Source organism: Silurus meridionalis, chromosome 29 (genome assembly GCF_014805685.1).
Source record: "Silurus meridionalis isolate SWU-2019-XX chromosome 29, ASM1480568v1, whole genome shotgun sequence".
NCBI classification, from domain to species: Eukaryota; Metazoa; Chordata; class Actinopteri; order Siluriformes; family Siluridae; genus Silurus; species Silurus meridionalis.
In genome coordinates this window covers 8,578,658-8,604,337 of record NC_060912.1, presented here as the reverse complement: position 1 = coordinate 8,604,337, position 25,680 = coordinate 8,578,658, and the positions used below count along the sequence as shown (strand labels likewise).

The 25,680-nt window shown below is 40.1% G+C and overlaps 3 protein-coding genes across 5 annotated transcripts in view; 1 reads left to right on the top strand and 2 right to left on the bottom strand.

The window, feature by feature from the left end:
• Positions 1-102: 102 nt before the first annotated feature.
• Positions 103-9,242, top strand: pdia8 (protein disulfide isomerase family A, member 8). The gene is made up of 13 exons (XM_046843904.1): positions 103-354; positions 1,011-1,089; positions 1,232-1,349; positions 1,711-1,818; positions 2,924-3,053; positions 4,639-4,752; positions 5,254-5,379; positions 5,482-5,664; positions 6,542-6,650; positions 7,609-7,737; positions 7,845-7,924; positions 8,002-8,059; positions 8,446-9,242. Exons 1-13 carry the CDS (start codon positions 191-193, stop codon positions 8,533-8,535), a joined length of 1,488 nt encoding a protein of 495 aa, XP_046699860.1. The 5' UTR covers positions 103-190; the 3' UTR covers positions 8,536-9,242.
• A 1,031-nt stretch (positions 9,243-10,273) lies between these two features.
• On the bottom strand, positions 10,274-16,886 carry csnk2b (casein kinase 2, beta polypeptide). Of its 3 annotated transcripts, none has more exons than XM_046843905.1 (7): positions 16,806-16,886; positions 14,948-15,029; positions 14,763-14,865; positions 13,737-13,882; positions 13,574-13,649; positions 12,411-12,600; positions 10,274-11,268 (listed from the first exon to the last, which is right to left on the bottom strand). In XM_046843905.1, the coding sequence occupies exons 2-7, from the start codon at positions 15,017-15,019 to the stop codon at positions 11,178-11,180; spliced, it is 678 nt and encodes a 225-aa protein (XP_046699861.1). In that variant the 5' UTR covers positions 15,020-15,029; positions 16,806-16,886; the 3' UTR covers positions 10,274-11,177. The 3 variants fall into 3 exon arrangements, with proteins under 3 accessions (XP_046699861.1, XP_046699863.1, XP_046699862.1); XM_046843907.1 differs by having other exon boundaries at positions 13,737-13,852; XM_046843906.1 differs by lacking the exon at positions 16,806-16,886 and adding an exon at positions 16,694-16,717.
• Positions 16,887-19,809: 2,923 nt separating this feature from the next.
• prrc2a (proline-rich coiled-coil 2A) overlaps positions 19,810-25,680 on the bottom strand; it is a 19,286-nt gene continuing 13,415 nt past the window's right edge. The window contains 3 exon segments of the mRNA XM_046843923.1: positions 19,810-23,419; positions 23,422-25,408; positions 25,659-25,680. The exon segment at positions 25,659-25,680 is cut by the window's right edge and continues 204 nt beyond it. Coding sequence (XP_046699879.1) covers positions 22,466-23,419; positions 23,422-25,408; positions 25,659-25,680 — 2,963 coding nt within the window. The 3' untranslated portion in view covers positions 19,810-22,465.

Sequence of the window (25,680 nt, the reverse complement as noted above, 5' to 3'; positions counted from 1 at the left end):
CAGAGTTTTGCACCAATCAGCGCCTTACATCTCATGCCTTGTAGCGCAGATGGACCAATCACCGCGCGCCTTTTGGTCCCGCCCTCTCATGGCCACCCTGCTTTGGAGAGAGAGGGAGAGGAAATAAAGCGTCTTTTTTCCAGTTTCATTTCCCCGCAGGACTTGTAGTCAGGTGTGTTCTTGAGCTCTCATGGCTGATGTTGTGTTTCTCCGCGTTTTGTTTTGTGTTTTATCAGCTGCTGGTTGGAGCTCCGTCCTGGCCGGGCGCAGTGATGTGATGAAGCTGAAGGACCTGGATTTTGACTACATCGCAGCCGAGCAGGAGACCATGCTGGTCAAGTTTTATGCTCCCTGGTAAACAAAGAAAAATGTTTTCTTTTCTATTATTGGAAATTTGTTCCTCAATTGTAGATGATCACAAAACGTCCTGTGTTTCACCCGAATCTTGTGTGGTTAATGCAGGGAGCTGTCCATGGTATCTGACACTTGCAAAGCCCAAGTTTTTAAGACTTTCCTTCTCAAATTGAGATTTCACCCCTATCTAGATGTTCACTTATCTTTTCCAGAATGTCATTGCTGCAATTAGGGACACCTGTATATCTAATCAACCATTCATCCAATCAGGTGGCAGCATGATCATACAGGAGCAGGTCATCATTTTGTTCTTATTAGATTAGTTTAGATTCAACTTTGCCATTGTGCAGAATAAAAGAGCAGAGTACAAGCAAATACAAATCGTATATACACAAATATACATGTATATACAATAAATATAAAGGAGTGCAAAGGTGCAATATAGACTGATCAGGCAAAATATTATGACCACCTGCCTAATATTGAGTTGGTCCCCCCTTTGCTGCCAAAACAGTTCTGACCCTATAAAGCATAAATTAATAAACACTGTATAATATGATGAGCTGCATATGTGTATTTAATTCCCATGTTGAATGTAATTGTGTTTGTGCTGTTGTACGCTGCCTTTACGATGATCCTCGTTTCGTTTGTCGTAGGTGTGGCCACTGTAAGAAACTCGCTCCTGAGTTTGAAGCTGCTGCTACAAGACTAAAAGGCATAGCGACGTTAGCCAAGGTAAACGGTCTTCAGAAACGTTTTTGTTCAATAGGAAGCTTTTAGATTTGGTGATGTTCATGAGTACAGATGGTCGAAATCCAAAGAAATCGGGACGCTCTACTTTTTTGCGCCGTTATTAAAATGTGTCTCTTTTTTACAGGTGGACTGTACGTCAAACACAGAGGTCTGTGGGCGATTTGGGGTCACCGGATACCCTACTCTTAAAATATTTAAGAACGGAGCAGAAACATCGACATATGATGGTCCACGTTCAGCAGGTGTGTATGTAGGTAAACTTCTGGTTAGGGCTAGGTTGCATTTGAAGTTCTTATGTATTTATGTATTAAACCTCGCAAATATCGTGGTCTCCGGGAAAAGCTCCTTGAAATTTCCCACGCACCAAATCAGGTCTGAATCTTTGGTCTGAATCTTCTCCTCGCCCCCTCGCTGTTTTCTCTCCAGAGTATAGCGGGTGGTGCGTCAGTAATAATGGTCCGTGGTGAAACACAGTGCTCCGTGTGTAGTTAAATGGACAAAGCGTTGAATTGTTAGACTATAAGGTTTCAATTAAATCCACTAATCATGTATCTTTAGTTTGAAGATTTTTCTCAATGCAACTTGACACGTGCTCCATTGCAGATGGCATCGTGGACCACATTAAAAAGCAGGCGGGGCCCGATTCCAAGCTGCTGAACAATGAACACGACCTGGAGGCTTTTATCAATCACTTTGATCCTAGTGTAATCGGTGAGTGCTTAAGAGCAGGTGTGTGTGCTGTTGAATTTCTTGATACTGATCCTTAGTGGTTCTCAAAGTGACGGAGCGCCGCTCTGGTGGGGAATAAAGGCATGACTTGTGGGGCACGATGAATAGCAAGATTTATAGAATTTTTTTTGTGTTCATTAATGTTCATTTATGATTTTCTCTATTAAAAATAAAACGAATTTACTCAAAGCAACCACATACAATCAATTAGGTCTAGGGCTTCAGCAACTCATCGATAAAATCGATAAGGAAATTTGTTGTCAACGAAAGCCGTTATCAATTATTTGGGCTGCTCAAGTTACGATTTAGCATAACGGTAAGATAACAGCCGCTTGGGAAAATGGCGGAGAGTACATGGTCAACCGGCAACAGGAAAAAGTGTGTCCCAAGTCATCGAAGACATTGGGAGCATTATATGTTAAACGCAACAAAGAAAACTGTAACCTGGAAGTTATGCAAAGCGAAGCTTTTGTTGGAAGAAGTACCACAGTGATGCACGAGCACATGAAAATAAAACACTGGAGTCACGGATGAAGGTGAAACATCAGCACAGTAAACAGAAACTGTTTCCTCATCATGTGAAAATGTAGAATTTAATGAAGTGCTATTGTGTAAACTGTTTGTAACTTCGGGAAAGTCGCACTGAATCTGTTCTGTCGTGAGTCGCAAGCATCAGGTTGCGCAATTGGCTCGATTGTGACATCAGGATGGATTCAATTAAAACTGTGTGAACAAACACTAAATCTAAAAGCAGCAAATGACAGCAGCAGTAAAAGATTACATTTTTAGTCACTGTTGTGGTTTTTAGGGAACGATTATGCATTTGAACACCGTTGCATATTTTTTTCTTATTTTTTTTTTCCCCTTATCAAGATGTTTATACAAATTTGAAGGAGACTCCAGTGTCTGTGTTGTAGAACAGACCGAAGTAAAGCAGTAACTTTGTCATGTGTTTTGTAATGGCTGCTGAAAGGGGTTTAGAAAATATTCATTATAAAATCCTTGATAACGTAACTTTTGTGGAGGTTTCGCGTCATTTAATGGATAAATATATGACCGTGAGCTTTTCTTCCTATACAATGTGCAGGAGTGTTTGAGAGCAGTGATGGTCCTCTGCTGCTGGAGTTTCTGAAAGGAGCCAATCTGATGAGGGACAGTTTTCGTTTTGCTCACACCACTGACATGCAGCTCGGCCTCAAATACAACCTCACGTCAGAGTAAGAGACAAACACACCTCAGAGATATATATTAAATATAATATAAAACTATATTCTGCTTAAAATCTATAATATTTACTGTTAATATAACACTTTTTACTGTAGTATAATAGTGTGTATATATATATATATATATATATATATATATATATATATATATATATATATATATATATATATACACACACACTATTATAGGTTCTCCAGCCATACACAACTTGTTGTGTTGAAATAGATTTGACTTAAAGCCTGTTGTAAAGCACTTAAAGTTTAAAGCAATTTAAAGATTTTGTTAATATGAAGATTATAAAGAACAGGAATGATAGAATTATTCAGAAAAGCATATCTCTCAGATTTTCTTAGTAGAATTATTTCCTGCATATACAAATGTAGAGTTTAAAATGAAGTGAGAGAAGGAAGGAAGGATCTTTATAATTATAACAATCAGGGGAAATGGTGCAAGTCACAAAAATGAAGGGAGTTTTTATCACACAGCGACAGTCGTTTTTCTGCATGTTGGAAAAACTGTGGAAACCAAAAGGCAAACCATGTTTCCTGGGACTGCTGTGTTATTGAGGACTATTGGAGAAGAATACATATTGCTTTAGAGGATATTTGTTCATGCGTAATACCTTTTTTGGTAAAATACCCCAGAGATGGTTAAAAACAGATAAATATTTATTGAAACAATTGACTTAAAAAATTGACTTAAAAATGTAACCAAAAAAAAAAAGATAATGGCTGTGACAGTAGAGTCCTACACTGAATGCATGGATGGAAATCACAATAGTCTTTTATTTAATGGGGCAAATAACAGCATTTGTAAAGTATAAACAGCATATTGTTCCTTTTAAGTTTATTTCCAGTTTTTGTATTCATAAAGGCATGAGGATTGTTCAGTTTCTGCTAAAAGCAAATTAAAGGAAAGTGGAAATGTTTAACCAGGATACATAAAGTCCTGTAATGTAAATGTAGTAAAAAACATATATATACATACACACTATATTTCCAAAAGTATTGGGACACCTGACCTTTCCTGCTATATGTGGTTCCAAACTGTTACCACAAAGCTGAAGGCACCTTTATTTAGAACGTCTTTAGATGGCGCTATAATAAAACTTGTTGGAAACCCAAACCTGTTCCAGCATTGCAGTGCACCTGTGCACAAAGTGAGCTCCTTGAAGATCTTGCTTTGGAGAGGAAGATCTTGCTGCTATAGAGCTCTGATCTCATCTCTACTGAACACCTTTGGGATGAATGTGAACGTTGACTGCACCCCAGGTCTCCTCACCTACATCAGTACCTGTCATAATATCCTTGTGGCTGATGAACACAAATATCCATAAGCACACACAAAAACTAGTGGAACATCTTCCCAGAGGAGTGGAGGGAATTATAAGAGCAAATTGGGACTAAATGTGGAATGTAATGTTCAAAATCACATACCGTACTAATGACCAGGTGACCCAATACTTTTGGCAATATTGTGAAATCGATTTATTCTTTTATGAATAACCCTGTATATTTATATATAAACATAAAATGTTTTAATACACAAACTCTTTACAATGTTTTGTCTCTGCAGAGGTGTCTTACTATTCAGACCTCCCAGGTTGGCTAGTAAGTTTGAGGACAGCGTGGTACCACACAGAGGCTCGTTTTCCGTCACCGGGTTACGCCGTTTCATCAGAGACAACATGTGAGCAGTTTTCTTCTCGAATTTTGTCTAGACGTGTTGAGTTTTTTTACATTTGTCTGATGCTTTTAGGTTTGTAGTTATTTAGAATGCACCAGAACATGACGTTAATGCACAGGAATGTGATTTCAGATGCACGAACTTTGTGCTAAAATGTACCGCAGCTGGTGAGGTTTCAACTCAACATCATATTAAAATCACAGTCTGCAAACTCAAATTAGTTGGGCATCAAAAAAAAAGTAAAAAATGACAAAAACTCACCCTAAAAAGTAAAAAAAATAAAAACTACACTGCTGTTTTTAATTTTAAACGTGTCCGGTTTTCTGATGTCCATGTAACGCTACGTCTAATGATCATTTAAATGCCCCCGTGGCACATTACAATGTTTTTGTGATTTATGTTTCATTGATGTTCTTTTGTTTTGCGCGTCCAAATCGAATTCTCTGTATTACGACGACAAAATGGTTCTAAAAAAGGTTTTAAAAAGTGTGTACAATTGTGTAGATTTGGAATCTGCCCTCACCTGACCAAAGAAAACAAAGATCAGCTGCGGAAGAGAGACCTGCTGACGGCGTACTATGACCTGGATTATCTACACAACCCCAAAGGCTCCAATTACTGGAGAAACAGGTGAGTAATGAAGAAGCGTAGGTCATCAAAGAGTCTGCAAAGACCAATGAAGCACGATGTCTTTACTATGTCTACACTGCTGATGCGTGCTATTTCTCTCAGAGTACTGAAGGTGGCGTCTCAGTACAAGGATCACGGCCTGCACTTCTCTGTAGCTAACCGCCGAGATTTTCTGGACGAGCTCGAAGAAGAGTACGGTCTGGGAACGACAGAGGGGAGCGACATGCCTTTCGTCACAATCAGGACTCGGTTAGGACACAAATACACCATGCGTGAGGAGTTCACGTAAGTCACGTGCGATTCACACCGTATCATATATACAGCGCCTTAGAAACGACACCAGGACTTTTAGAGGGCTTGAGACACGTTTGTTTGCAATAAACGGGTAAAATGAAAAAACCACAAGATTTAGACAGTGAATGACTGAAAGAAAGTTCTGTGGAAAGATGAATCCAAATTGTACTTTTGTGAGATGATTATATCAGAATGCCTCACACCCACAGTCAAACATGGAGATGGTTGGAAGAATGGAAACTTTCAGGTAAAAGGAACCAACATGGCAACCATTCCATACTTCAACACCATGCAATTCTGTCTGGACTTCAGATAATTGGAACCGAATTCACCATAAAACTAGACAATGACTTAAAGCGAAGGTCCAAACTATTCAGAGAGCAAAACTGCCAGCTGGATTGTTATCTATTATCACGTGACCTGCTCAGTCACTGCACCTGAATCCTATTGAACTGCTCTGGAATGAACTTCGGCGACTTTTACAAGAGGAACAACAAAGTATTTCAGCTGATCGACCTGAGAAACTGTCCAGACACCAAGACTGTATAAAGCCGTTATTCATACTATAGGAATAAAACTAAATGTTTTTGTCTCAAAAACTTTAAAAGACAAGGTGTTCCCAGATGTTTCACAGGTACTGCATTATATATGAGATTACACCTATTTTTGCTTTTACACAGTGATTCTAAACTGTCATTTTGAACTATTATGATTGTTATTTACATGTTACTCAGAAAATTCACTTTAGCATTTATTGTCCATTTTTAGACAATTGTTTTTGCTTAAATTGAAACATATCTTTGGATCACTGGTGAAAATATCAAATGCTTAAAAACATGCTCAAAAAATCATTTGATTTCTTTTTCAGACGAGATGGAAAATCTTTAGAAAGGTTTTTGGAGGATTATTTTGCAGGCAGACTGAAACAATATATAAAATCAGAGCCTGTACCTGCTAACAACAAGGGTCCAGTTATGGTATGTATACAGCGTTTATTAAGTTTTAATACTGGTTGAATAGTTTGTGTGTTTGTTTTTAAGTACAATAAAAAAATCTTGTATTTCTGAGATCTTATTTATACTCCCAGTATTTACAGCTGAAATCAAATGGATATTTGACAATTTATACACAGAATACACTAATTTAAATTCAATTTCAAATTTAAATTCAAATCCAAATTTAAATTCAAATCCTAATTCAAATTTAAATTCAAATTCAAATCCTAATTCAAATTTTAATTCAAATTTTTCTTTTTAATTTATCCATTACATATACATACAGATTGTGACATATAGTGAAATGCTTTAAACGAGTGTCCAACTTGAGTTGTGTTATATATTTATATATCGTCATATTTAACATGCACTGAATGTTTATAATAGTCAAAAATCTGAAAAATGAAATTGTTCTAATAGCTGTAGCTGTAAGAATACGCTTTATGGATGAAAGTTTGTGGGCAGCACATTTACTATAAAGTGATTCCTGAATATCCCATTCCATATTTCCTGTTCTAATTCCCTCCACTCTTCTGGGAAGACGGTCCACTAGATTTTGGATTGTGCTTGTGGAGATTTGTGCTCATTCAGCTACAATGGCGTTAGTAAAGTCAGGGAAGCGATTACAAACGTGAGATAAATCAGCCGACGGCTCTGTTGAGAAGATTTAGTTTGGGGTAAAAGACAAAGCAAACCTGGGAAGTTAGAAGAAGAGGATGGTCTTTACCAGTCACTTGAAGATAGCCAGTCCACTGTTCGTACATCTAGATGAAGTTCATTCCACCACCTTCCTGTCCAACCCATGTAAACCGTATCTTTATGGAGCTGGTGCATACAAAGACATTAATATAACCTTGTGCCTCCAACTTCTCCTCAGGCAAGAAACCCTGAGAAGTATTTACTTTTTTAAAATCGCTCTTTTGCTTTCGTGACTATTCAGGTGGTCGTCGCAGACACGTTCGAGCAGATTGTGAACGATCCAGAGAAGGACGTACTGATTGAATTCTACGCTCCGTGGTGCGGCCACTGCAAGAAACTCGAACCTAAATATACAGAACTCGGACAGGAGGTGAGCCACCAGATTTGTTCAACATTGTCGCCTGCTTTTATGTACTATGATTTTTTTTATTTTTTTATTTAATCTAATAACCACATTAACTTTTTTTCCTTCGTCAGCTTGCTAACGATCCCAGCATTGTGATCGCTAAAATGGACGCCACTGCTAACGATGTCCCGCAAGGCTACGATGTAGAAGGGTGTGTATTTACAAACGATCATAATTCGCATCAATACACAGCATTTACTTTTAACATTTTTTTTTTTTTTTTTGCAGATTTCCAACGATCTATTTTGTTCCCGCTTTGAAGAAAGATGAACCGAGGCGATACGAGGTAACGTTTCCGACGATGCAATGCTAACGTTGGACCCGATCTTCTATTTTGAAATCAGTGTTTCCTTTTTTAAACGGAATCCTTTTAAATTTAATTTTACTTCCAAATCCATGTTTCTATTTTAACTCGAATCCTTAAAAAAAAAATTCGCTCAACCTCTGTAATTTGAGTGTATTTTATTGGACCTGATTCATTTTGGCAAGTAACAGCTACCTTTTTGCAAGTAATCAACATATTATGACTAAAATTATACCATTACATGATTATGGCTGGCAGTTGAACACAAATTGGCTTAAATATAAACAAACAAAACTCCTACCACACAAGTTAAAAGTGTACGTTTCTCACGTGTGAACGTCGGTTAACATGCTTCGTTCTGGTGCCAGGGAGGCCGTGAGGTGAAGGACTTCCTCAACTTCTTGAAACAGGAAGCAACCAGCTCACTGGTGCTCAAGGGGGCGAAGGAAGAACTGTGATTTTTTGGAATTTTTGTTTTGTTTGAAGCGTCTCGTTTTGTCTGGTTGTGCTCTAATGGAAGTCGCACAGGAACTCCAGAGGTGACGAGAGGGAGCATGAACTTGGTCATATTTACAAAGAAACAATTCTCAGGAAGTGATCGGAGTTACAGAAGTTTATAAACGTTCGGTTCTGTAGGTTTCGAAAACCTTTTGGTGAAATTGAGTTTTTCTTTAAATACGGTTAAAAACGTAACACACACGTGGCTGGGAAATAAGAAATCACTTATAGGGTCTGATGCAAAGTAGAGTTACTTACGTTTTTTTATAACATTGTTTTCCTCTTACATACTTTTATCCATTAAAAGTGTCATTTTTTTAAGCGTCCATCATTAGCATTAGTTACTGTAATGTGGATTTCTACAGTTTGAGGGAAATTATATATATATATATATATATATATATATATACGTGTATGATGTGTAATAGATTTTCCCAGACCAGGTCAGGGGTTCCTGTGGCCTTCTGCTGTTCCACTACTGATTTCTATTTTCTTTTCCCTCACCATCTGCTGTACTTTAACGTGCGAGTTGTCATCCATGAGTCGCGCCATCTGACTGCATTCATTTGGTTGTATTGTACATTTATTCATTGCAATTTGTTTTTATAAACTGTATTTGTGTGTGACACTGCTGATTAAATAAATCTGATTTGATTATTTTCCTGGGTCCAGCCGTGCTGTTATCAGACCCTGATTTTACATCACACACCCAAAAAGCTCTCAAGTTCACGTAATATGAACATTTTAGAAATGCTTTTTTTAATTTATATATATATATATATGTGTATGTGTATATACGTAGCAAAAGAGGTCACGTGTGTTGTCGAGTTCGAGTCTTGTGGTTCTTCCTCACTAAATGTTCTGCTTGATGTTGAACTGTATGTTGATCAGTAGATACACCAAGTGTCAATCAAAACAAGTTCAAAACAGAGCGTGCGCTCGATTCTGATTGGTGGATTTCTGCATGTTTGACCAGTAAATAAAAAGGAACGACTGATTTTGCAAAACGTAGTCGATTAAAAAGTAAAAGTCTCCCCAAATGAAGAAAAAAAGGCTACTTAAATACAGTAACAAATGACATTTAATCGCTACAGTCCACCACTGAACCTGGTTTAGAGCTTTGCACATTTTATTCATATATCTAAATTATTTCAATCATACCATATTATTATGTAATGAAATAAAACAACTCACCCCTAATGCAGAATCAGTGCACGCTAAATTTATAAATGCAGAATAAAAAATACAAATAAAAACTTGCCTAGTCTGAAATGGTCTTTTAAAATGTGAGAGTCAATAAAATGGAAATGAAATACAAAAGAAAGTGTTGGTTGGGAAAAAGGTTTCTTTACAAGGTCTGATTCAGTAACAGTACTGATAATGTTTTTTTATTTAGCACTGCTGAATCAGCAAATTCAGTTTAAATCTAGCTCATGATAACAGTAAACGTGCACAAGCTTAATTCACGTGTTTTGTGGATGATGGCTATATGATAGTGGGATGCAATTTTTATAGATTAAAACCCACCCTCGTTTTTTGTCCCGATTTTTTCCTATTTCACAATTTAAGATGAAGAAATGAATAAATGTAAGATCTTGTCGTTAATGTGACGAATCTGACGAGTACCGAGGTCCGTGAAATCGCTTGCTAAGGGAAAAATCGACATCGGTGTAGAGTCAAAGAACAAAAAAGGCACAATTTATAGGAAAAAAAAAAGTTTATTTGAATTCTGAACCCTGGTTCCTCAACAGCTCTAAAGGGGGAAAAAAATAAATCAAAGGAAACAAGAAAAACACAAACTACTAACTATAGAATCATTGCATTCAGTTAATCTTTATCCTGCAATCACATGCTGTTCTATGAAACCAGAGATGCACAGTTAAGAACAGGAAGGGAAACTAAAACACATTTGCGAAAATGCGGCCGATCGAATAAATAATGACGGGAGGAACGCTGGCAGGATCGAGCGGAGCAGGAGGACGCCTGAGGGGAACGTCCTACGCTAACGTCCTAGGCAGAGACTGTTGGATCTCGGTGTAAAAAAAAAAAAAAAAGCAGCAAAGATGAACATTTTGTGAAAAAATTTGCCCAATAGATTCGTATTTTCTAGGAGTTTTGCGTATAGGAAAACTAATCTAGTGTTTCTGAATCCTGTCTTTTTTTTTCCTCCAACAGTCTCTACCTGTCATAGAAGGGGGTGTGAGAAGGAAACACATGCATGAGGTGTGTAGGGCAGAAACTATTCCAGTCTGGGAAGCGTCACTGCCTTTGTGATCACATGACCACACAATATTATCCATCATATCATATAACTTCAGCTGATACTATAAAGAAGGGAGGGTTTTTTTTTTTAAACAAGGAAAACACCAATGACAGCATGGCATCCCTATCCTCTGTGCATGTGTGTGAGAGAGAAGAACATGTTTATAGATTATCCAAAGTGTGTGTGTGTGTGTGTGTGTGTGTGTTCCCACTCTCTTGATACTTAAACAAACCCAAGATAAAACAAAGCGGTCTCTCTGTGATGAGCGAGGCGGTGTACAGACAGACGCAGATTCTCTCCTCGCCTCATCGACCCTCCCTTCCCTTCTTTTCAAACGATTTAGCGGATGGCCTTGACGGGGCTCTTGAAGCTGGACGCTGCCTGCAGCTGCAGCTGGTATGCCATCGGGTGGATCTTGAAGCCGTACAGCCTGGATTAGACAGGAGGGGAAAAAAAAAAACAAGGTTGATGTAGACGAGGGCAACGAAGACAATCGGAAATTATCCCTGAAACAGCTTAGTGTTAGATTGCCTATTAGATATATTAGGGCTGCAACTTATGATTATTTTGATATTAATTAATTGGATAAAGGAAAACACAGGGTATTTGTGTGTAAAAGTGTACATACTGAGTGTAACCATATTGAAAGGATAGTTTTTCCGGGTTGCCTCTGGGCTGTTATTATACAGTACAAGAGCGGCCTCTAGAGGCGAATCACTGATGTGCTGTTTGTTTTTGTTCTTTTCCATTCTCACGCTGTTTTGATTTGCCGGCAAGGTTTTAATACACTTTATTGACCAAAAAGATATATAAACTCTGACCATCAATTGCATGTCCACTTGTAGAACGTCCTTGTTAATTATTAAAATACTCTTTTTGGACGATTCTGATGTCAGGGTAGGTCTTGGGAGCAGTCGGTGCTCCAGTTCATCCTAGAGTTTGAGGTTTAGGGCACTTTTACACCAATAGGGCTCCATTTTTTTGTATAGGGTCATTATCATGGTGGAACAGTGTTTGGGTCCCTCAGTTCAACTTCTATACAATTGTGCTTTTTAAAACTAGAAGGGTCTTACGATTTACGAAGGTCAGTGCTACCTGTGACTGTGCGTTCAGCCTTGTGCTGCCATCTGTTGGCATGTTACAAAACTAGCCATAAAACCTTTTGATACCAAAAGGTTTGATTAACTCAGTAAACGGTTTTGTTTTCAAAAACAGGGAAAACGCTTTCCCTTTTTTATTCAGAACAGATCACCAAACAAATACGTCTCCATCTTTCAGCAGTTCCTCCACACACAAGCCTCACTGATCCCTGAACACCTAAACACTAAAGAAGTCTGCTTAATGTATTTGTCATTCTCACCTCAGTCTAACAAAGTCCTGCTGAAACACAGAGACTTTCAAGAAGATTAATAGAAATCACCTCTCGTCTATTTACGCTTGTACTCGGGTGACAACCTGTATTATACCAACCTGTATAATTATATTATATTATTATACTTGTTCCCCTTCGATTTATTTCACATAATGAATAGAAATTTTATCTGGGCAAAGAGAACACATAAGGACACTGACCTGGGTACGAACTGATTGGCAGGCCTTTTTGGCCGGTACTCAGGGTGCACCATAAAGAGCATGTGGGGGAACCCGGTTCCAAAATAAGCTCCATCAGTGTGATGGTGCCGGGACGACTTTGGCGTGTACACATCCATACATTTTGGACAGTAGAGCTTGACCATCGCCTCGCCCGGGATATCAGACAGCCCTAATGACACACAAACACATGCATGGAACATTGAAAGGCTGATAACACACACACACGTACAAGTTCTTACAGAACTCTTCCAGTATGCACAAATAAAACTGTTACTATAACGACAGATGCAAATGTCACTACAGCAGGAGTAAACGACTCACAAACCTGGGCACATGAACATGACCGTGTATCTGAGGACAGTATGTTTAGTATGTTTAGTAATGTATGTTCAGTTACAGCAGTGTTCTTAATAGGTTCTAATTCAAAAAGTAAATTTTTTTATGTACGTTTAAACTGTAAATGCTACTGTCTGAAACATGAAAATATTTGATTTATTTTGAAAAAATTTCATAAAAATTAATAAAAAACTGTCCGACTAACCGACGTAAAACAGAATACCAAACTTGTATATCAACTTAGTGTTTTTATAACATATATTAGGGCTGCACCTAATGGTTATTTTGATATTAATTAATCGGATAAAAAAAAAAAAAAAAAAAAACAGGATATTTATGTATAAAAGTGTACTTTAAAAATGCAAAAGCCACACATTGTGTTTAACTATATTTAAAAGAGTTTTTCCGGGTTGCCTCTGTGTTGTTATTATACAGTACGAGAGCGGCCTCTAGAGGGCGAATCACTGACGTGCTTTTTTTTTTTATAATTCATAGTGCATTAACTAAAGTTAACAGAAAAAAGGAATTTAATTTGAAAAAATGTATTACAATATTTTTGACAAAAATTGTTCCTAAAACCATTTATTAACTTCATTTAACGGTAAAAATGGACTCGTCATTTGGCAGACTTGAATCTTTAAATGTCTTAAAAGGTTGGAACATTAAAATTTCTTTTTTTTTTGGTAAACGTTCAGTACAGGATTTAAACAAAATAAAGAAAAATATACCTTCGAGCTGCAGCATACAAAATAAATAAATAAATAAAACCACCTACAAAGACCGCGACTGGTAACTGTGGAACTCACCAATCGGCAGCATCGGCTGGTTTTCGCAGTAAACCCGAGGACAGTATCCAAAATCCCCCTGCTGATATTTCTCCAACTACAACAGGGGGGGAAAGGCAGAATAAAAAAATTAGAATTTTTCACACATAAGTAATTATTAATAAGTGTGAACAGAGTGCTATACCATCTGAGCAATGCCACGGTTGGTGAGGATGTAGCGCGCGTGTATCAGGCCGTACAGCATCTCGGCCGCCTGCTCGATCAGGTCACTCTGATTCGGGTTGTCTTCCAGCTCCTCATCTGCCAGAACACAGCGAGAGAAAGTGCCTACTGTTAACACCATGAAAGAAGGAAGAGGCTTTAGACAGACAGATGGAGAGATAAATAGAGACACAGACAGATAAGCACTTTATTTAACCCTGAGGGAAACTAATGTTACAGCAGTCGGGTGCGTATTCGGACATTATTTTGCGTTAACGAGGTTGAGACACCGTCTAGCCATCACAGACGTCTTCATGAATGATTAGGTAGTGTATTGTCATTTTTTTTATTATTTGAATTCAAAAATTCTGCTAAACAAATCAATTTATAGTATGTAATGTATAAACTGTACATTTTATTCTGTATATGTTGCAGGGGGCATGTAGACGAGCGTCGGTTAGTGAGTTGTGGGCGGAGCTATACTAAACAAGCGGGACAAATCGGAGACTAATCGACGTGCTCGGTTTTAGTGTCCTGAGAGCTAAAACTGGGCGTTAAACGGCTGGAAAGAATTAGTGTTCTTTAGTATTTTTTTTTTGTTGAGTCTCTCTCGACTTCTCTGCCTCATACTCTCCGTCTTTCAGTCTCTCACTCTTTCTCTCACTTGAGCAGTTTCTCCACCTGCTCTGTGATGTCATCGTGTTAAAAGCGAGATATATAAAAACTGCTGGTGTTGGTGTGGAACTTCTCCTGCTGTAGAGCTCTGACATCAACCCTATTGAACACCTTTAGAATGAATGAACGCTGACTGCACTTCAGGCCTCCTCACCTCACCTACATCACTACCTGACTTTACGAACACCCTTGTGACTGAATGGGCACAAAATCTAGTGGAACATCATTCCAGAAACCTTTTTTCCAAATAATTATATTTTCAAATAAGTCCTCCAATGGACATAAAGTTCTGACAGGATTCCAAAATCAGTCTGATTGATGATCTACTACTAACCTGGCTCCAGATCCAAGATCATATCCAGAGCTTGTCTGTAATGAGGAACCTGCTCGTTCAGTCCGGTGAGATTGAATTTGTCCTGGATATAATCTTCGTCCACCTGCGAGTGCAGAGAGACGTTTATCAGGGTGTCTGGTGGATTTACAGAGAACAAGGAGAAAGCAGAGGCGAACAATACGAACCTCGCAGAAGAACTCGTTCCCGCGTAGACCGCAAAACCAAGAGATCCACGACACTTCCTCTGAGCTGCTCATTTTGGAGAAACTGAGGAGATGAAGAGAAGGAAGAGGAGGAGAAGGCATTAGAAATGTATATACAAAGAAAAATACTCACAAATGGCTTCCTGTGAGCCGTGTATAAGACACTATTAATACTCTATTCATACTCTTTAGTGCACATTTGGGACGTGAACAAAGTTTATTTTAAACCGAGAATGACAAACCACACCACATGATCCCGCAGGATCTATAATCTACACCAAGATTCACTCCATAGTCCATAATCCACAACATGATCTACATAGGAATCAACAACATGATCTGTATCTCATATCATTATCTATAATCTACACAATGATCCAAAATCTACATTATAATCCATGATCTGTAATCTTCATCATGACCCAAAATTTACACCATGAGCTACTCTATAATCTGCACCATGGTCTAGAATATACACCACAATCCATAATCTACACCAGAATCCACACCCATGATCTAAAATCTACACAATGATCTAGGATCTACACCATGATCTAGGATCTACACCGTTAACCCCATGATCTATAATCTACACCACGATCCATAATCTACACCATGATCCATAATCTACACCATCACCACCACGATCCATAATCTACACCACGATCCATAATCTACACCATCATCACCACGATCCATAATCTACACCATCATCACCACGATCCATAATCTACACCACGATCCATAATCTACACCACGATCCATAATCTACACCATCATCACCACGATCCATAATCTACACCACGATCCATAATCTACACCACGATCCATAATCTACACCATCATCACCACGATCCATAATCTACACCACGATCCATCATCTACACCACGATCCATAATCTACCATCATCACCACGATCCATAATCTACACCACGATTCATAATCTACACCACGATCCATAATCTACACCATCATCACCATGATCCATAATCTACACCATGATTAATAATCTGCACCATGGTCGAGAATATACACCATAATCTACACCAGAACTTACACCATGATCCATAATCTACACCATGATCCATAATCTACACCAGAATCTACACCACGATCCATAATCTACACCATGATCCATAATCTACACCACGATCCATAATCTACAACATGATCTTTAATCTAGACTATGATCCAAAATCTACTATAATCCGCACCATGATCTAAATTATGATCTACACCAGACTTCAAACCGTGATCCATGATCTAGACCATGATCCATGATCTACACCATGATCCATGATCTACACCATGATCCATGATCTACACCATGATCTACACCATGATCTACACCATGATCCATGATCTACACCATGATCCACACCTTTGTTTAGGATCCACACTATATAAACTTGTAGAAATGCTAACATCACTGTTCACACTCTCAAATCTGAAACTAGCTACACGGCTAAACATCGGTCGTACACACCGATTTCAAACACCACCTTCTGAGTCTGGTTGAACATTAAAACCTCCATAACACATCCATAAAAACCTCCTCAGTGTCTCTATTCAGTCGCTAAAAAAAACTCCGCGCAGACTCCGGTCTCTCAGTATCCCTGACTGGATGAACCCAACATGGCGGCCGCTTTCCCCCCGCTCTCACTAGGCCGCAGATACAGCGCCAGTCACAGAACCTCCACCTCAGTCTCTGAGCCCCATAAACTCACACTGAGGATTCGCCCAGACCTCTACAACTTCTTCTACATTCATTAAACTGATATAAAGTGTGTATTTGTAGATATTTGAAACACAAATAAAGTGTACGGGTTTCAGCCTCACCTCCGGCTTCGGTGCTCAACTGCAGCAATAAGAGTGGCTCGACTCGGCGTGTGACGTCTTAAACAACGTAATGACGCAAAATCTGACGCTTACGTACCATCCTGGGAAATGTAGTTCGAGCAGCCATGCAGTTTTAGAGTGAGTGAGTGCAAAATGATACTTCAGGAAAAGTAAAAAAAAATGCTCCCTGTTAACTTTAGAGTAAAATTACAAAATAATTTGCCATCAAATGTACTTAAGTATCCAAAGTACTATGATTTATTATGGCTATAATGTTCCTATTATAATTTTTATCACAAGACTTTTACTCAATCGACATTACTCTAAGCACAACGATCAATTAATCAGGGCTCCAGACAAAAAATAAAATAAAATCAATTAGGTGGTGTTGGATTTTAAATTTCAGCTCTTTCCATTCTTTTTCGTCACACAGTCCGCGTGCAGGAGACGGCGCAACCGCTTATGGTGTTTTCTGTGGATCGCTTTTTTGCGATGATGTGCTTTTAATTATCGTCGTGTTTTCTTACTTACGTCCCTTTTTTTTTTTATGATTTGTTCTGGTAATGTAATCAGTTTTTCCCACTTTTTTCTCCACCTGCTTTAGAGCGGAAGTCACAAAACATGTTCTCGATCTCGTGATTTTACCTCAGAAATTAAAACTTTTTTATTTCGTTTTTTCAAATGTCTTTTGGTACTTTTATTTATTCAGTGAAAACACAGTACGAAAAACTCCCTTCATATGTTATGAGGAAGAAACCCCGAGAGGAACCAGACTCAAAAGTCTGTCAGTCATGTCCCACCTCATGAAGATTGTGGACCTTTAAAGAAGTAGATGTCGACATCCTGAACTATCTAGAAACGTACCAGCACCAATTGGATTCCTCCTCATGTGGAGTTTGGACACTGGACCTCTTTGAGTGTTGATGCTCTGGCATGGAGAAGCTGGTGTTGGATCTGTGATGATCGCAAATGTTGAGCTATTTTATGAGTTGATCAGTAGCTCTTGGTTTCATAACATCAACTGACTGTATAAGACTGTAGAAGGGACATAAGTCATAATCTTACACTCCAATGCTCATGTTAGTTCTCACTCTCCAGTGTTCTGTATTGTTTAAAGACTATAATCACACTCTTGATGTCACCCAAATGAGGATGGGTTCCCTTTGAGTCTGGTTCCTCTCAAGGTTTCTTCCTCATAACATCTAAGGGAGTTTTTCCAGGTCACAGTCACCATGGCTGCTCATCATGGATAAATACACATCATTCACCATAACTCTTATTTCATTCTGTCAAGCTGCTTTGAGACAATGTCTGTTGTGAAAAGCGCTATAGAAATAAACTTGACTTCAAAAGGGGGAACCCATCCTCATTTGGGTGATATCCAGAATGTGATTATAGTCTTTAAACAATACAAAACACCAGAGTGTGAGAACTAACATGAGCACCAGAATGTAAGATTATAAGTAACGTCCTTTCTACAGTCTTATAGTCATTTGACGTTATGGAACCAGGACCTGGTCTGATATTTTCAGTTATGACATGTTTGTTTTTTTTCTGATGCGGAAAGTTGAGTTTTAACGCACATAAAAAGTCATAACATGCAGAATTTACAGTCATAATATGTAAAGTTACATGGTCGCCTCAAGGTGGCGATCTTGCAGTCTGGGGCCCTGTATTAGAATGATATTAACGAGTTAAACACTGATTGATGTGTATTAAATCTGAGCCCAAAACCTTCTTTTCAACTACCTCAAAAATTTCATTTATTCCTCTATAAATGTTCTGCTTGCTGCTGAACTGATTCTAAACTGTGTGTTGGTGTTAAGCACCAATCGAAACATGTTCTCGCCCCTGATTGGTGGATTAATCTCCCCAAATGGAAATATTACTGTCCAGAATGGATTAAGCTGGAGCATTAAAAATCCCTTCAATTGAACTAAGAGGTCCAGATGTGGTCCATAAATGCTTAACGTTGCAAGACAATTTTAAAAGACAAAACTCAGTAAAAATGTATTAATTTTATTAATTAATTAATAATCAAGCATATTATGTACTGACAAGCATACTTTTTTTTTTTACGCTGTTAAATGGCATTAAGCAGAAACGTTGAACGTTATCTAGAACTTCATGTTTACATTTACAGCATATTTTTTTCTCCATTCAACTTGTACAAACCTTCTGTGCCGTACTGGTAGGTGCAAGTTTCACCATATCTACTGTTCCAACGGTGTCTCCTTGTATTATGGTGTCCAGTTTTGCTTACATTAAAAGTTGTGCAACTCATGTAGTTACTTTTGTAGTTCTGTGCTCTTGTTTTGTTCATGGGTGTTGTCTGATGCAGTACGGGACAGTAAGGAAATGTTGCTTTTTGGTGTCTCTGTACTCTCCTGAAGTATCCCTATTTGGGGAGATCAATCCACCAATCAGTGCAGAGAGCGTGCTGTTTTGAACTTGTTTCGATTGGCGCTTGGTTTATCAACTGATCACCAACATACAATCAGTGACTCATTAATATCACTCTATTAATAGATTGTTGTGCTGAGAGAAACCACGTCTTTTCACATAAACCGAGTTGAAGTACATTTGAGGACGAATACTTGTGCACTTTTACTGGGGTCATATTTTACCAAGCGTTTCTCTACTTTTACTCAACAAACATGCTTTGTGTACTCCATCCACCACTGGTCTGAGGTGGCACTTTGGTTCTGGTGGAATGTTGTTCCCCTTTACTGCGTCCTGCATTGTATTTGGTTGAAATTACAACAAAAGCCGACTTGACTTGAGGAAAAAAAGTCACATGCCTGTAGACTGAAAGCCACATGGACACACAGACTGGGAAACATCTACAGAAAGTGCAAATGAATACGATCAGGCTGATGATCCTCAAATCCAGAAGACACCATCTGCTGTAGCACCCTGCTGCACCCGTGAGCCTTCACACACTGTAGTTTTACCCAAAACTCGATCCCGAATGAGAAACAAAGAATTTCACACGACACGTAAATTCCATTAAAACAAAAAGATTTTTATTTAACTCTTTTTCTCTGTATACTTTATTATAATAAGACACTTCTCTGCTTGTACATTGCTCCCATGAACTTAAAAATGGCAACAATCTTTTTTTCTTTTTCTCTCTTTTTATTTTTTTTTATTTTGGGAATGTAAGTTGGGGTAGACGAACTTAGATACATACCAATATACATACATGTGTGTATATCAAGGCTCCAGTAATAAACCATAAATGCTATAAACGCTGTAACCACTTCAGGTACCTTAGTGCGGTCAGAAGTATAGTACAATCTTTGAGTATTCCAGGAATACGCTCGAATGGGTAGTATTACTTACTCGTTAAACATGGGTACATACGATAATGACCACGTCGAGAGATAGCTAAATGTCTAGAAGCGAAGAAATAATAATAAAAAAGGATAGATAGCGCTCGGAACCAGACGCGTAGCTGCAAACGTTCAGGCTCACCGAGGTGCGGACGAGGATGCGGTCGTGCTATAATGTCAGTCAGGGGGCCAAAGGAAACAAAACGAAACAAAAACAAACGAACAAACGAACGAACGAACGAACAAAAATAAATGCCAGAGAGACGAGATGTCAAATGCTTTTCATTACTTCATTCGGATAAACTTACACACACTTGAATGCATATCCATGAGTGTATATAGTGAACACCAGTATCAACATCCTATTATTATCCCACTAACGGGTTAGAAAAAAGAAAAAGAAAAAAACTGCCCCACAGAAAAACAAACAACACACAACCCCCCCCCCCAAAAAAAAAAATATAAAAAAATTATACATACAGTAGAGATAACGCACACACACACTCGCACTCATTAGTTGCCGTAGTCACTCCTGCATTTCATTTATAGAAGCTCTATTCGGTTACCCAGACTACACTCGGACACACGGGAACGTTCAGAAAACAAACCCCAACTTACAGCAGTAGTAAAATGCTGGTCAGAATACACAAGGGCGTGTCCTTGCACCTGTTTCAGGTCAGATCTGTACTTTTAGTCATTGTATTTTGAGTGTGGGCGCATGCGAACCTGACTTACGCAACGTCTCGGGTGCAACATTTTTTTATTCTTTTTTACATTTTTTTTTAAAAAGGTGACTGTTTTAAGAGGGGGAAAGAAAGAAAAAAAAAAAAGAAGCAAGTGTGTGTAAATGTTTAAACACGGAAATCGGGCGCGAAATTTCCTACCAAGACGTCGCCGATACTCCATGTAGCACCGCCACCCCCGAGCAGGAAGCGGCGTCTCGGTTGGTTTTTGTCGAAAAAGCAAAACGTGATCGGAACTAACCGATGGTGAAACAGAAAGCGCGCTTACGTTTTCAATCTATAAAAAACAAAACAAAACAAAACAACGAAGTAACACAAAAAGTAACAAAAGCGCAATACTTACAATTTTGGTTTAAGAGGAACCGTAATATGACACTTAATAAATGAATCAAACATGGCAGAGATGTAGAGTAAATGAAATAAAGAAAGGAAGATAAGAAGATAAGAGAAAAAAAAAAACGTGAAGTTTAGGAGTGCGAGGGTATCTGCGATCTAAACAGAAACGTTTCCACCAAAAAAATTGTAATCTATAGAAGAAGTGTATGCTGGAGAAAAAAAAAAAAATCCTTATGATGATGTAAATTGTGATGTTCCTGGAGTGGGGGATAAAGTGTGTGTTGAAATTTTTTTCTTCAAATACTAGAATTAATATTCTACGCAGAGGCTGAAAATACGACCTGCTGAGGAAGGAAAAAAATGATAATGCAGGAGCAGAGAAGCGATCGTCCGACAACCTTGAGTTAAAAAGTCACACTAAATAGTTCAGGAGCTACAGCAGTGATATTAGAAACAGTAAATGTGGAACATTAGTACTTCGGAGGTTGGACAAAGCCAAAATGATGCAATGAACCGGAACAAAAAAAATATTCAAGAAGGATGTTGATTTAAAAAATGTTGTTTTTTTTAATGACCTGCTTTGCAGAGGAAAAGAAACATTACAGCCCTAACTTTTTAAGGGAGGGGATATGAAACGTAACAATGTGGTTAAAAAAAAAAAAAAGAAAAAAAAAAAAAAAAAAAAAAGGCGAAATCTATGGAATATATCTTCATATTAAAAGAGTAACTGCACACCTAACCCCGATTCCAACCTGAAGCATACGCTGTACTGCTAAACCCCCGACAATGTATAAATATACACAGGGACATCACGAATTAGCGGCCTTCCATAAATACTTCCAGACTCTACTGCGTGCTACTAACGTAGGCCTCCGACACGCTGCAGTCACACGTCAAGCATCTGTGTGTCAGTTTGAGGTCATATTGTGCTTGTATATGCAACCTTTTTTTTTTGTTTGTTTATTTTTGTTTATTTTTTTACAGCTGAATTGTTGTCAATTAATGTAAATGCGGTGTCGAATCGGAAAAGAACTTGGGGCTCGTGTGAAAGGAAAGCAAAGTGTGAACGGACAAATAAAAAGGGACGAGACACAAAGCATTAAACAGAGGATGCTAGAATGAGTGTGTACATCTTCATAACTATATCTTGTACAATAATAATAATGGTAATAATCTGAGGGGATAAGAATCAAGAGAACGAGGGATGAATCTGAAATGTTGCTAAATTAAAAGGAGAAAAAAGGATTCACTTCCTGTTCTTGGGAGATGACCAGTTGCCACGCCTCTCACCACGATTGGGCCCGCCATTACCCGATAAACCACCCGGTCCTCCACTGTTAGGTGGACCCCTGGAACCTCGACCACCTCCACTGCCTCCGGTGCTGACCCGTCGATTCTGCCTTTCCATCCCAGGCCGCTGGCTGGAGAAGCTCCTCTTATTGGCAGCCGAATCTTTATTAGTGATCTCTCGGTCAACAGCTCCCCCACCTCCGCTTCCTCTTCCAGAAGGATGGTGGTGGTGGTAAGAGGAATAGGATTTTCCACCTCCTCCTCCACCAACTCCACCACCACCACCTTCCCTCTCTCGAAACTCTGCAAAGTCACTGCTTTCAGAGGCAGTTTCCCATTCCTCGTTGGCCTGATCAGAGTTATGGTTGGAGACATCTGGAGATTTGGCGCCACCCGTCTGGTTGTGGTTATGGTGGTGCTGAGAATGGGGCAGGCCAGAGTTGCCATGGAAATGATGATGGTGATGGTGGTGGCTATTCAAATTCAGGTTTCCACCCCCAAGATAGCTGCTATTGTTGGTTGCGGCGATATTGTGATTCGCATTTGCAACGGCGGCGGTACTGGATACGTTAGACGTTCCGTCTTGCACCGGATTCTGGGATGGCGAAGCAGACGGCTGTGGCTGTGCGCCTACAGCTTCGATTATTCCACTGCTTCCGTTGATACGGGCAGCATTCTCCCGCTCCTGTTTGAGCCGGCGAAATCTGGGCGGCTTGTCTTGCTGATGTTGGGAGCGACCGTGGCGCCGACGCCGAGGAGGCCGCTCAAATCCCCTGTGCAGGACATTTCGCCCATCTACATTAGGTAAAGGAAGCGGTTTGGGTCCAGAGGAATTGGAATTGATGTTGCTTAGGTTCTGGGCCACACCCCCGTTTTCAGTGCCCATCGGGGCAGTTGTGGGCACTGCAGGAGCAGAGATTTTGAAGAGTTTACACCCTGGTTTTGAGAATGACCCTGCTCAGTAGCCTTTTCTTTCTTTTCTCCATTAGATCCATGGCTTGCTTCTTTTATTAGGGAGGGCTGTGGATGTTGCTTTCGAGCTGATGCAGAGGATTTAGCAGACATACCTTGAGAAGAAGAACCAGGCCCAGAACGGTGTCCACCAGACATGCCTCCTCCACCACCTGAATTTCTGTAGACACCTCCTCCAGCGGCACCTCCACCCCTGCCACGTCTCGAAGGCACTCCTCTCGGCGTGAACACTCTGGTTTGGGTATTTCTTGGTGGTGCTGAAGATGTTGCATTGCCCAAAGCTTGGTTCTCTCCCCCTGTTCCTTTCTTAGTAGGTGCTTTACGATCCTCCCTGTCAGAGTGTGCAAGGTCACTAGCCGCGCTCTCACTGCCTGTCTCGGAACCTCTTTGCCTCCTTCTTTTCGGCACTTCTTCATACTCAGAGCCTTCGCTTCGGGTTTCGCTGTGGTTCCGGGCACGTCCGGGGTTTGGCTGGGGGCCTCCCTGGCCGTGTCTGCCAGATGACCCTTCCCTCTTGTGATCTTGGTTAGAGGAACCGTGGTGATATCCGCTGTTGGCAGTGGCTCTGTAGTCTCGGCTGCTTCGGCCTCCTGCCCTACCACGTGCACTTCCTGCATAACTGCCTCTGTATCCTCTGCCCCGACCATAGAACTCGCCCCTTCCACGGCTCGCTCGGCCTCCTCTGGAAGAGCCCGCGTGGAATGTACCACCTCCTGCATTGCTACTTGTCTCATAAGAATGCTCTCTGTCCCTCCTGGAAGGTGGAGCTAAAGAACCAGTGGTTTGGACAGAGTTTTCTCCTTCTTTGGATGATTTACTCATGGCCCCACCAGCACCTCTATCCTTGCCACCGTTTCTCGGCTTTCCCGGCAGAGCGCTTTCATCTTTCCTGGAAGGTCCGGATGGGGCTTGAGAACCGGAGGCTGACGTTTGTTTAACTGACACATGAGAGGCAGTTTGGTCTTTATCTTTTGCAGAGCCAATGCTGTTCTTCTCTCCTCCCTCACCTTCACCAAGTTCTCTTTTTATTTCCTTCAGCACAGGTCGCTTAATAGGACCCATTCGCTTGTTGGGGTTACCCCCCCCTGACTGGACAATGGGCTTATCAACCTGATGGGTCAAATCCTCCCCTCCTGTGTGTCCTCCCTTTCTGTTATGCACAGATCCACCACTTGCACTACTGCTTCCAGGTCTTGGGCCCCAATGAGTTTCAGTCTTTTGCTCCCGACTACGGGAGTTAGATTTGGGGTGGTGCTGCTGCACCGAATGCTGGGAGGACTGTAAGTGAGAGTAGGTATTGCCTGGTTTGTCATGTTTCCGTCCACCAACACCACGAGGTCCAGTGTCATGCTCATGCTGGTGTGGGGAGTGACGTAGTGACTGCTTCCCGCTACCATCCTCCCTGGCTGAAGAGGCGGAGGAGGTAGAAGAGCAGGAAGAAGAAGGGCATTGCTGGGGAAGTGGAGGAGAGGATCCGGTCTTCTTGGGCTCTCCTCCCCTCTCTCTACCGTTCTCCTGTTTGTGTGGATGCAGAGTGTAATGTGAGGGATGGGCATGGTGATGCTGCAAATGGGTGTTGTCCAAGGGCGCGAGATCAGCGCGGCCATTACGGTCAAAGTGGGGATGTGGAGCACCCCATATTTGATTCTGTTGGCCACTCTGTGGTGGTTCATCATGATGACCAAAGCCACGGACTTCTCCTGCAGTATTAACCCTCTGCTGTGGGTGAGAAACCATCCTGGATCCTGGATCTGGGAAGCTGCTGTAATTGCCACGCCCTCCCAAGAAGGGTTGGTGATGGCCAACTTGAGTCCCCACAGGGGATATTGATTTATCAGTAGAGCCAGAAGGAGAGTTTGTACCCACAAGAGGTGGCTGAATGGAACCTGGACCTCCGTCTTGATTGCGCACCGGAGGAGTGTCACTCCTAGTATATATAAAAAAAGGAAAAATTAGAGCTACAGTAGGAAAGTCACATTGTAACTCCAAATTCTTCGCTGATAATTTAAGTGTTTGTACATAAAACAGATGCGACAACACAAAAACTATTAAACACACACCAAACAGGCATAACATTATGGCAGTACACGTGATGCAAGGGAAAAAAAAAACTTACACCCAGTCTTCCATCTACCTGAAATAGAGCCCAGAGGATGAAACCATAACCAAGTCTTTACCTGGCACCTTTGCCCATGTCCT

What these genes read in the sequence shown, in the direction of transcription:
- csnk2b (XM_046843905.1), bottom strand. Translation starts at nt 15,019, where the DNA reads ATGAGCAGCTCAGAGGAAGTGTCGTGGATCTCTTGGTTTTGCGGTCTA. An exon ending in ACCGTGGCATTGCTCAGATG is followed by an intron (nt 13,650 to 13,736) that starts GTATAGCACTCT and finishes CCCCTGTTGTAG; the next exon opens with TTGGAGAAATATCAGCAGGG. An exon ending in CCAGCCGATGCTGCCGATTG is followed by an intron (nt 12,601 to 13,573) that starts GTGAGTTCCACA and finishes GTGTGTCATTAG; the next exon opens with GGCTGTCTGATATCCCGGGC.
- pdia8 (XM_046843904.1), top strand. Translation starts at nt 191, where the DNA reads ATGGCTGATGTTGTGTTTCTCCGCGTTTTGTTTTGTGTTTTATCAGCT. An exon ending in TGATGGTCCACGTTCAGCAG is followed by an intron (nt 1,350 to 1,710) that starts GTGTGTATGTAG and finishes GCTCCATTGCAG; the next exon opens with ATGGCATCGTGGACCACATT. An exon ending in ATACAGAACTCGGACAGGAG is followed by an intron (nt 7,738 to 7,844) that starts GTGAGCCACCAG and finishes TTCCTTCGTCAG; the next exon opens with CTTGCTAACGATCCCAGCAT.